Raw genomic sequence first — 12,942 nt, forward strand, 5'->3', positions numbered from 1 at the left:
TTGGGGAGGAAGGCGACGCCTGGGGCAGGAGGAAGGAAGACAAGGGCTGCAGGGAGGAGCAAGTGGTTCTGCCCCCACACGACACCAGGCCACGCATGAGCATCAGTCCCCTCGGCTCCAGGGCTGCTCTACTCACTCATTCTTCACGAAGGCATGCTTGTTGATGGTCTCCACGACGTCTCTGAAGAGGATCTTGGAGGTCAGGGTGTAACCGTGATGTACGACTGGCTCTCCATCTGGGCCATCCCAACAGTCAACTGCCAAAAACAGAACTTTATGTCAACAACCAAGTTTCTGGTATTTACTAATATTTCCAGAAATATCAGACAAATATCATTTTACGTTTATTATCTGAGATTATACATATGATGGCCATGACAAAGACATCAAACAGGGAAATGAGTGTTCTGGCATATCTATCAGACTAAGGAATTAAAGGTAACACAAGATCTGTTTCTGAGGGCTAATAGTTAACAAGATGCCACGTTCACAAGCAGCCTAGCACTTACCAGGTACTCCCACTGAAACTGACTTAAATCCATCAGGTGTGCCAAAGCCCAGCGGCAGCCCTTAACAGGCCATGTCTCCCATTTCACTTCCTCAGTTTCTCCGGTTTACTGAGGTCCTCTAATAAGTCGAGTACCCCTCTTGACAAGAACAGGATTTTCGTTACTGTTCACTTAAACTCATTATGTTTCCATTAGACTTATTTCCACCTTATTAGTTCCACAGTAGTTATAAAATAACACTGACTTACTAAGTGCAGATCCTCAGGCCCGGCCAAGATTGATGCGAATGTGGGCAAATGATTTAACCATTTAAAGCCCTGCCTTCCCATCTACAAAAGGAAATGGTAACAGCACTTACACCATAAGTTTGAGTGATGACTAAGTTCACGTAAAGATGCATCTAACACTGCATGGCACATAGGAACTATTATTGTTACTGATGATACTGATATTGTTCTATGTGCAACAGCCTCACTGGCTCCCAGCTGGGGAAAGACACCGGCTTCCTCACCGTCCTCCCTCACTAAGCGTCTGTCTTCCCTTGCTCGGCCCCCAGACTAATTGCTCAAAACGCTGCTTTCAACACATTGCTCCTCTGCTCGGAAGCCTATTTGGTGCATAAGGCAGCATCCAACACACAGCCCGGCCTCAGTGTTGCATGCTGACTATGTCAATAAATATCCTACTGTGGCCCCTGCCTGCTGAACCCAAGGCCCCACCTCTGGTGCTAGGGACTGGCTAGCTGTGCACCCCGCACCCCACCTGTGTTCTCTTTCGCCCTGGCACACACCAGTGACACTGCCCACCTCCCTTGCAGCAGGACGGCCATTGACTATGGGCAGAAACCATGTACACCACTTCTAGGCCTGGTCCATGAAGCCCTGCCCCATACAGCATCCATGCTCTCTGTGCTGGGATGCAGAAGCCACATGCTGGAGACAGCACGGCCACAGATCCAAGGAGCCTACACCCCTACGTCACTGCTTGAAAGAAAGATGCACCCCTAGGAACACCTGTTTGGGCTTCACATAAGCAAGCCATGAGCTTCAGTTGTCTTAAGACACAGAGATTTTAGGTGTGACTGTTAAAGGAACTGGTATTGCCTTAATTCACATCCTAGATCCCGGCTGACGAGTCGACCTTGCTTCTCCTCAGCTCACAGGCTTGCTCTTCCAGTCAGAAAGGCTCCGCACACACAGGCCCACCTCATGCCTTCAAGGTCAAGTGAAATGCCCCTCTTCGCTCTCACTTTGCTGATCTAAGTCCCAAACCAGGCAAAACTAGGATCCCCGTGGAATCCTGCGGCTCTCTGGACATCGCCCTTCCTCACAGAGGGGATCACAAACGTGAACACCAACAAGAACCACTAGGCAGCATAAGAGCAGCAGCCGGCCAGGAGCCAACGTGTTGAGATGACATAACCGCTTCTCATTGCCAACCAATCGCTGCCAGGTAGGAACAAGGACCCAGGGCCAGATCTGAGAAAAGTCAGAAATCTAGATCTCGTTGCAATTTTCCCCAATTTCTAATTATTCATGATTAATCCATTTTTTAAACAGCAATATGGGTCAAACATAAACAATCCTGCAGGTTGGATGTGGCTAATGGAATGTCACTCGACACTCAGCCTTTTACTTGGGGCCACACAGTCCAGGGATCACCCTTATTCTCTAGTTTAGTAGCACCTTCCCTATAGGTGTGCTTTGCAGATGAGATGATATCTCCACTTTCTTATCAACTTTCAAACTCTTTACCATAGCCAAAATGGATTTAATGGCTAATTTTACGTCAACTTGGCTAGGCTACAATGCCCAGTTGTTTGGTCAAACTCCAGTCTAGATGTTGCTATGAAGATATTTTTTAGATGTGATTAACACTTAAATCAGTAAACTTTGGGTAAAGCAGATTATTCTCCACAATGGGAGTGGGCCTCACCCAATCAGTTGAAGGCCTTAAAAGCAAAGACTGATGTTTCCTGAAGAAAAAGGAATTCTCCTCAAGACTGAAACATCACCTCCTCCCTAAGTCTCTAGCCTGCTGGGCCTGCTCTACAGATTACAGATTTCAGACTTATCAACGCCCGCAATCGATCATGTGAGCCAATTCCTTAAAATTAATCAATCTCTGTCTCCATAGAGAGAGATCTATATATCAGACATAGACATATATCTCTATCTACATATATGTCCTACTGGTTCTGTTCTCTAATACAGTTCCCTATATTAATCAATTAAACATAGCTGTTAAAATATCCATAGGGAAAAAATTGGAAAAGGTAAAAGAGTAAAGAACTTCCAAAGTTAATACCATGGGAGTACTGGAAAAAAAGTTTAAGAATAAAGATGCTGCAGAGAAGAACAAAGGTTTTATACTATACACTATACCATACAGAATATATACTGTACCATCATACAGTGTTACACTGTTTACTGCACACTACACTATACAGTATACATCCTATACCATCATACAGTGTTACACTGTATACTATGCACTATACTACACAGTGCACATCCTATACCGTCACACAGTGTTACACTGCGCACTACACTACACAGTGCACATCCTATACCATCACACGGTGTTACACTGAGCACTACACACTATACTATACAGTACACATCCTATACCATCATACAGTGTTACACTGTTTACTGCACACTACACTATACAGTATACATCCTATACCATCATACAGTGTTACACTGTATACTATGCACTATACTACACAGTGCACATCCTATACCGTCACACAGTGTTACACTGCGCACTACACTACACAGTGCACATCCTATACCATCATACAGTGTTACACTGTATACTATGCACTATACTACACAGTACACATCCTATACCATCATACAGTGTTACACTGTATACTATATACTATACTACAAGCGTTACACTGTTCCTTTGGGCCTACAAATGAGGTCCAATGTTCACAGACATCCTCTCAGAAGAGAAGCTCCATCCATCCTTTAACGTGTAGTTGACATTCTATAATTTGCCTTTGGATACAGGTGTGGAAAGGATGAAGAAATGTTTCAAAATAAATAACTTCAACAATTTATATCCTGATGTCCCATCGTGTAGAAGAAAGGGGCTAACAGGGCTCCTCATAAATGAACTAATATCTTTGCAAAAGAATGCAAAGTAGACAAGTAATGCGATGCTGACTTGATTATTATGGACATATAAAAATTGCTCATAAAACTACATGGGTCATGAAAGAAGGTGTCCTTTCGCTAATATTTGTAACACAGGCGGAATATCTTGGTCAAGGATGGTTCTCCCTGCATTTGCTTTTTAGTTCTGACTGCACACCTGTCTGTTAATGAGAATGACAACCCTTCCGATGGTGTGGCATCCTAACCTGTGGCGTTCAGAGCCAAATTCAAAGGGCACTGAAGTTTCCTGTAAGAGCTATTACTGTAATGGGATGTTGGCAAGGTAGAAATCCTCTACCCAATTCCCCTGGCCACAAGACAGCCGGGGTCCGGCATTTGATCACACAGTAGAGGTCCCAAAGCACTCTGACAAAGCATTGTCGGCTCTGAAGGCTGAGCAGCTAACATGACAGCTTTTCATGCTGGAATTTAGAAACATTCCACCTGATAGCAAGCCCAGAGATAAGAGGGAAGGCTGTAAACCGATCACAACCAACAATGCAACATCATCCCCATAATGAGTGGAAATCCCCTGGACAGAACATCCATATTTATTAAGCAACTCAGGCTGAAAATCAAGAGAATGAAAGCCCACGTCAAATGTTATCAATTTGATTTGCTGACAAGCCTACTTCACCAAAAAAGACCTGTTAGTCTTCCCCATGACTGCACATCCATCCGACCAAGGACATGACAGCAGCTGAACTAAAGGAGATGGAGCACACATCATCATCAAAATAGAAGGCTGAGAGTGGAGACCTTCTTCAGGTCACAATGCCACGAAGAAACTGTCCAGAATGACGACTCTCCATCTCTAATGTCGTATTCAGCAAACGGTTCTCCAGGAAAATATTTGCAGGACCTGAAATTTTCAATCCATGACCTGCTACATTCTATAAACCAGACTAGTCAAATGCCAGCGGCAGCTGTTTAAGAACAAAAACAACTTCATCTGGGCCCAAGGTAGATAAAGCACCTCTGGGTGTATATACATCCGTGTCTCCAGGTCCAAGCTTCAAATGGGAACTAAGATCTTCACATCACAGGACGACAGGAATTGTTAAGAGAGCAGAGAAGATCATGGCAGCAGATTCTAACTCTTCAGGAACATCTGAATCTTCAGACGCCAGGCCTGTCACCAGACAGGCAAAGTCCTCTTCTGAAGCCAGCCTCCCCTAGTGTGTGCACCTCGCTTCTCAGGCCTTCCTCCCATGACCTGCTGGCCCTCACTGCTCCCCAGGGCTGGTCACGTCTGTCAGCACTCGCTGCTCCAAAAAGCAGGCAGGGTTCCTGGAGAACAGTGGAGTGGGGGAGTCAGACGACCGGGGTTCAAATCCCAGCTCCCTAGCAGTGGGACCTTGAGCCACTTATCCCTGCAAGGTGGGGTGTCTTCTTAAGGAAGTTACTCCAACTCCCTCAGTGTTGTAGGAATTAAATGAGAATGTGTGGAAGTGTATTAGTCAGAACCAGCCCACAAAAGGGCTGCAGAGCTGGGATGGCTCCCTTCTCCCTCCCACAGTTCATTCAAAGCCAAGAAACAACCACAATTTCCAACAAGAAACAGATGAAGTACAAAGCTGACCAATTCTCCCAGAAAAATACAATTCCTCTCCTCAAAAAACCTTCCAGAAATGGTAGCTTGACTTTCACTGTCCAGTCATAGATTACTCCAGTAGTAAGAACCTCAAACCAAATAGGAGAGGAGGGACTTGCTGATGAAGCTGCCGAGGGAGACCCTCGAGGCACGACCTTTAGAATTACACCATGGCTGTGCGTGTTCTCGGCCGACGTGACTATGAGGCACCAGGCAGCTTTCGACAAGGAGGGAAAAGTTGCTTCTTCCTACTACTCTGGCGACCAGCAGACAGGAAGAAAGAAGACACAAGGGAAGGCTGGAGCTCGTACCATCTCCTGCACACCATTTCTGAAAGCTATCGTTTTAAAATTAAAAGACCTTTGAAAACGCTAAGACTGAAAACCATTCGTGTCTGACTATAAATTGTCTTAATCAGATAACTCTCCTTCTTAACATCCCAAACAAGGCTGGAAGATTAGTATGAGCAACTGATCATGGGAACAGGCTAAGCTTGGGTGGGACACAGATTTTGGACAGAGAAACCAGAGAAGACTGGGCACCTGAGGGACCTGAAAAGCAAGAGAAACAGAGTACAGGACACAGGTGACGAAACGCAAAACTGCGGGAACCGACTCGCTTCCCAGAGTCGCCAAGTCATTTCCACAATTGGCCCCAGAAAGCGGCACCATTTAAAATGATGGTGACCATCCTACGGCTCGAGGAAGGTGTGTGCCAGGGCCTCCACAATGTCAGACAAGAAAACACGGTGGGTGCTGAGCCAGCAGAGGGCTGACTGGCACCTTTGTTGCTCAAAAAGTTCCTCTTCGTGTTAACCTTTATAAGCATCTTATCACTCAGTTGCCTATGCTGCTCCATGGTCAGTCACCACTGTCAGCAGGCGTCCCCTTATGTCTACACGTCCATGTCTCCCAGCAGAGGTTTCCAGAGAGCCGACTGTGGGGTGGTCGTAACGGACCTGTGTGCAGATAGTCACCAGCGCCCGACTTTTTAAAATGTCAATTTATCTTTATAACACTACTACCACTTTACCACTACTATTATTACAAGGTTACATCTGCTACTTTTGTAGCAGAAAATTCTTCAAACTGACAAAGAAAGGCCCACTCAGATTCCAGTCGCATCCTGCCACCCACTGCTGTGTTCGTTCTCTATACTGTTCCACCAGTCCACTCCTGGGAGCCCCACAAAGCAACTGCCCTGTGCCCACGGACTCTCCGTTCCAACAAACTCTCTTTTATCACCAGGCTGTGCAATTCTCCCTCAACCTCCCCACCCTGTTAACAACCAGCTCACCCTGAGGGTCACCAGGTCCTTTCTCCACAGATGCTTACTGTATAAATCACAGAACCAGGAGGCCTCCCCCAGGCCTTTGTTGCAATTGTTCTCCTACACTCCTAAACCCCCCCCACCCCCCACTTTTGAACCTCACTTTATCCAACTCCACCTTTCTGGCATCTTCCAATTGTCTTTCTATGGCTTTCTCTTAGGACTTAAGGGTCTGGTTTATAGTTTTCAGTCTCCTATCAGCCTCCACTGCGGGTGAAAAGTCCATGTGGGAATCTGCTCCATCTCAGCCTGAACATCCTCAACGCCAGCTTCTCTCTACTTCAGTCATGCCTGCCACGACATGCCCTGGAGATGGTCATCAACTGTATCCCTTTCCCACCTGTAATAATAACCATCTGTTCTTGTCTGTTGTATGTGCGATGACAACTTCCTCCACATTTCTATTTCTTTGAGTCTGTTAGTCTCGCAACCTCATTTTGTGCTCCCTCATTCACTCATCTCCTTCCCTAGACCCACAGAGCTACCATCAGCTACTTCAAAGAGCTCTCGCCAACACGGTGAGGGTGCTTTATACGACCAACAAATCCAGAGGCTGGATCATCCTATAATCTCTCCTCTCTGCTCCTGTAGCCAACCTGTTGGGAATGGTGGCAGGAGTCTCAGCATGCAGATTTTGCACAAGAAAAAGATGATATTTTTAAAGACTGTTTTTGAAATTAGCTAGGCCATCCCCAATTTATCTTGTCAACTCCTTTCCCACTGTTGGCTGGTCTTCTTAAGCCTGCAAGCCAACCCCCCATCCCCCGCACATAGTGGAGGATGCTGTCTCCCACCATCCTGAGGGGAGAGAGGCTACCAGGCAGGAAGCCTTTCAAAATCTCTTCCCCCTTATCCCATCTGACAAACCTGTATCCTCATTTCCCCCTCAAAACCTCCCCAACCTGTACCAACAAATCTTCACCTAATGCAGAAAAATGCCGAGTGACTGACCCACAGATCAGTTACCCTCACCTCCCACCAACGCGCCACCACAGCTGTAGGGCAAAGGCCACCACACCCACCCAGCAGTCAGGTGCACCCTGACTGGAGGCTCCATGTCCACCTGACCTGACTTTTCTGCTGCTTGGGACATTTTCAACCATTTCATCCCTTGGGTCCAGCAGCTACTTTGTGCTCCTTGACTTCATTGGCTCCCCTGTCCTTCTGACTTCTAAATGTTGGCTCACTCAAGTCTCAGGTCTTGTTCTCTTTTCCACCCCTCTCTCTAAGGGATCTTGCACACTTTCACAATTTTAACTACCACATAGAAAACTCAGAATTATGGAATCTCTACCTTGCCTGGATGTTCCCACTGAGTTCAGATACTGTTATCCAACTGATGGATTAAAATGTCCACATTAAAGTTTCAAAGTCACATAAACTCAACCGATGGGAAACTGAACTCATTACTGCTCTGGGATCCCCTGTCGTGTGCAGTGGCATTGTCACTTGTTCCAACCCTTCCCTCCTCACATCATTTACTTGCCTCCCCAGGTCTCACCAAGTTTACTCCTTTAATGTCCATACAATCACCACCTTCCTCACTCAGTCCAGGCATTTCCCATCCTTGCTGTGAAGCACTGCAGCGGCCTGACCACCATCTTCCTCGCTTCAGCCTCACAGCCCACTGCTCCTCCCTTGCTGCCCGTCCATCTTTCTCAACCGTGAGCCCAATCATATCACTGACATATTAAAATGACTCACTGCACCCTTGTTACCAAAAGCTAAAGCTGAAACTCTTCACCCCAGCATGAACACCCTTTACGACTGACCCCAGTTGACCTCTGTAGGCTGCCAGATTTCTCACCACATTTTGCCTCACGCTTCACCCTCCATATCACCACTTCTCCACCCTGCATGTGAATCAGCTGCTGTAATTCTCACCATCCTACAGTTTCTACTGTCCACCCATTCTACTTGCAGCAGAAACCATGTCTTACCTCACCCCCAGGGGCCCACACAAATTTAATAAATGTCAGCTGATTGAAAGACCATGAAGCACCTTGAAAACAAAGTTATCCAAAACCATTTTTGCCATTTGTTTAATCAAAAATTATCTTTCTGAAGCTTCCAGGCTGGGAAACCAGAACGCTTCCACGTGCCACTGTGCCAGGTCCCAAGCTCCACTAGGAGAGAAGCTCCTTTGTTCAGGACCTGACCCTATGCATCTCTCTATCTGGCTGTTGATGTGTGCCCTTCATTAAAAAAGGAAAGAAGAAAATGAACAAAAAAGAGCAAGAGTAAAAGGGAGGAGAGCCTTCATATTAATTCATATTAATTCCTCCTTGAAAGTTTAAAAGAATTCACCTGTAAAACTACCAGGGAAGTGATATCAGCATCATGGCAGAGTGAGCTCGTCCCTTAGACTCTGCCCCCTAATATGAAAGAAAAAGGACATTCATAAACCAACAGAGGACACTCATACAATACAAAAGACGTAGGAGAGACCCACACAGCCACACATCTGAAGGTAGAGGTGCTGGACCCCTGGGAGGCAGTGGAAGGAGTGGCGGCAGGTGGAATCTGCAACCAGATACCAAAACTATGCAAAAATACAAATCCACACCATCAAATAGCATGAAGAAATATATTAATACTCCAGACCAGAAGGAAAATGACAAGCACCCAGAAATCAGTCCTAAAGGCACAGAAATTTACAATCTAAATGACAGAGAATTCAAAATAGCCATCATAAAAAAACTCAACAAGTTACAAAAAATACAGATAGTTTAATGAAATCAGGAACAAAATTAATGAACAAAGGGAATTTTTCACAAAAGAGATTGAAACTATAAAGAAAAACCCATCAGAAATGTTGGAGATGAAAAACACAATGAATGAGATGAAGAAAAAATCTGGAGTCATTAAAACAGAGCTGATATTATGGAGGACAGAATTAGCAGTCTGGAGGACAGAAATATAGAAATGCTTCAGATAGAGGAGGAGAGACAACTAAGACAAAAAGGAAATGAAATTCCCTAAGAATTATCTGACTCAATTAGGAAATGCAACATAAGGAATATAGGTATTCAAGAGAGAGAAGAGAGGAAGAAGAGAGCAGAGAGCTTGTTCAAAGAAATAACAGCTGAGAACTTCCCAAACCTGGGGATGGGGCTGGAATTACAAGTAAAAGAAGGTAATAGAACTCCTAATTATATCAATGTAAAAAGACTTTCTCTGAGTCAAATTATAGTAAAACTGACAAAAGTCAATGACAAAGAAAAAAATATTACAGCCCTACAAAGGAACCTCTATCAGGCTTTCAGCAGGTTTCTCAGCAGAAACCTTACAGGCTGGGAGAAAGCGGAATTACATATTCAAAATACTGAAAGACAAAAACTTTCAGTCAAGAATACTCTATCCAGAGAAACTATCTGTTAGATAGGATGGAAAATAAAAGCTTTCCCAGATAAACAAACGCTGAGGGAGCTCATTGCCACAAGACTCCCCCCGGCAAAAGAAATGATCAAGAAGTCCCTCATACCTGAAAAAAAAAAAAAGAGAAAGGATTCATGAGCAAGGAGATAAATAGCCAGACAAAATGAGAACATTTCAGCTCTCTATCAGAACAGGTTAGTAAAGACTTAATTACAACATTAAAGATAAAGGGAAGGAAAACATCAAAAATAAATATAATCGTGTCATTTTAACCACAAACTCACAACACAAGATGGAATAAGTTGTGACAACAATAACTCAGAAGGGTAAGAGGAAAGGGATGGAACCTTAGACTAAGGAAATAAGAGGCTATCATAAAATGGACTATCTCACTTATGAGATCTTTTATACAAACCTCACAGTAACCACTAAACAAATATTCAGAACAGAGACACAAATGACAAATAAAGAGAAAACCATCATAGAGACGAACCAAACTGAATTGGTAGTCTGAAATACACAGGATGAGAAACAATGGAAATACAGAACAACCAGAAAACGAGCGATAAATGGCAGCTTTAAGCCCTCATAAATCAATAATCACTCTAAATGTAAATGGATTGAATTCTCCAATAAAAAGACACAGAGTAGCTGGATGCATTAAAAACAAGACTCAACACTACGCTTCCTCCAGGAAACACACCTCAGCTCTAAGGACAAACACAGGCTCAGAGTGAAGAGATGGAAGACAATACTCCAAGCTAATGGCAAACAAAAGAAAGCAAGTGTTGCCATACTTATACCAGACAAAGTAGACTTCAAGATAAGAGACAAGCAAGGAGAGACAAAAAAGAGCAGTATATAATGATAAAAGGGACATTCCACCAAGAAGACATAACAATATCTATGCACCCAACATAGGAGCACCAAAGTACTTAAAGCAACTGTTAACAAACCTAAAAGGAGATATTAACAACAACACCACAATAACAGTAGGGGATCTTAATGCCCCACTTACATCAATGGCTAGATCATCCAGACAGAAAGTCAACAAGGAAACAGTGGATTTAAATGAAAAATTAGACCAGATGGACTTAATAGATATACATAGAACACTCCATCCAAAAACAGTCACAATACACATTCTTCTCAAGTGCACATGGAACATTCTCAAAGATAGATCATATGTTGGGAAACAAGGCAAGCCTCAATAAATGTAAGAAGACTGAAATCACATCATGCACATTTTCTGACCATAATGCTATGCAACTAGAAGTCAACTACAAGAAAAAAGCTGGGGAAGAGACAAATATGTGGATACTAAACAACATGCCACTGAACAACAAATGGATCATAGAAGAAATTAAAGGAGAAATCAAAAAATATCTGGAGACAAATCAGAATGAAAAGACACCATACCAACTCATATGGGGCACAGCAAAAGCAGTCTTAAGAGGGAAATTCATAGCAATACCACCTTAACAAACAAAAATCTCAAATAAGTAATCTTAAACTACATTTAACAGAACTAGGAAAAGAACAAACAAAGCTCAAAGTCAGCAGAAAGAGGGAAATAATAAAAATTACAGCAGAAATAAATGAAATTGAAACCAAAAAAAACCAGTAGAAAGGACCAATGAAACAAAGAGCTGGTTCTTGGAGATGATAAACAAAATTGACAAACCCTTAGCCAGACTCACTAAGAAAAAAAGAGAGAAGGCTCAAATGCATAAAATTAGAAATGAAAGAGGAGAACTTACAACAGATACCACAGAAATACAAGTGATCATAAGAGAATACTATGAAAAACCATATGCCAACAAATTGGACAATCTAGAAGAAATGCATAAATTCTTAGGCTCACACAAGCTTCCAAAACTGAGTCAAGAAGAAATAGAGAATCTGAATAGACCAATCACAAGAGATTGAAACAGTAATCAAACACCTCCCAAAAAATAAAAGTCTAGGACCAGATGGCTTCTCTGGAGAATTCTAACAAACATTCAACGAAGATTTAACACCTATCCTTCTCAAACTATTCCAAAATATTGGAGAACACTTCCTAACTCATTCTATGAGGCCAACATCACTCTGATCCCAAAGCCAGACAAAGACAACACAAAGGAGGAAAATTAAAGGCCAGTATCACTGATGAACATAGATGCAAAAATGCTAAACAAAATATTGGTAAACCAAATATGGCAACACATTTAAAAGATCACACATCATGATCCAGTGGAATTTATACCAGGGACGTAGGGATGGTTCAACATCCACAAATCAATCAATGTGACACACCACATTAACAAAATGAGGAATAAAAACATCCTGATCATCTCAATAGATGCAGAGAAAGCATTTGACAAGATCCAACAGCCATTTATGATAAAAACTCTGAGTAAAATGGGTATAAAAGGAAAGCACTTCAACATAATAAAGGCCAAAAATGACAAACCCACAGCCAACATCACATTCAGTGGGGAAAAACTGAAAGCCATCCCTCTGAGAAGAGGAACAAGACAAGGGTGCAGACTCTTACCACTCCTATTCAATATAGTACTAGAGGTTTTGGCCAGAACAATTAGGCAAGGAAAAGAAATAAAGGGAATCCAAATAGGCAATGAAGAAGTGAAACTCTCACTGTTTGCAGGTGACATGATACTACATATAGAAAATACTAAAGAATCCATCAGAAAACTATTAGAAATAATCAACTACCACAGCAAGGTTGCAGGGTAAAAAATCAACTTACAAAAATCAGGGACATTTCTATACTCTAATAAGGAACTAACAGAAAGAGAACTCAAGAACACAATCTCATTTACAATCGCAACAAAAAGAATAAAATATCTAGGAATAAGTTTAACCAAGGAAGTGAAAGACTTATAAAAACTATAAGACATTATTGAAAGAAATCGATGATGACATAAATAAATGGAAAGATATTCCATGCACATGGATCAGA

The 12,942-nt window shown here is 43.0% G+C and overlaps 1 protein-coding gene across 39 annotated transcripts in view; it reads right to left on the reverse strand.

Annotated features, from left to right (window-relative positions):
• The window catches only part of PLCH1 (phospholipase C eta 1), a 208,936-nt gene that overhangs the window by 56,859 nt on the left and 139,135 nt on the right, over positions 1 to 12,942 (reverse strand). For all 39 annotated transcript variants that reach the window (XM_023621163.2, XM_070239200.1, XM_070239183.1 and 36 more), the window contains one exon: positions 137 to 257. In XM_023621163.2, coding sequence (XP_023476931.2) covers positions 137 to 257 — 121 coding nt within the window. The remainder of the gene's footprint in view (positions 1 to 136; positions 258 to 12,942) is intronic.

This window comes from Equus caballus, chromosome 16 (genome assembly GCF_041296265.1).
Source record: "Equus caballus isolate H_3958 breed thoroughbred chromosome 16, TB-T2T, whole genome shotgun sequence".
Taxonomy (NCBI): domain Eukaryota; kingdom Metazoa; phylum Chordata; class Mammalia; order Perissodactyla; family Equidae; genus Equus; species Equus caballus.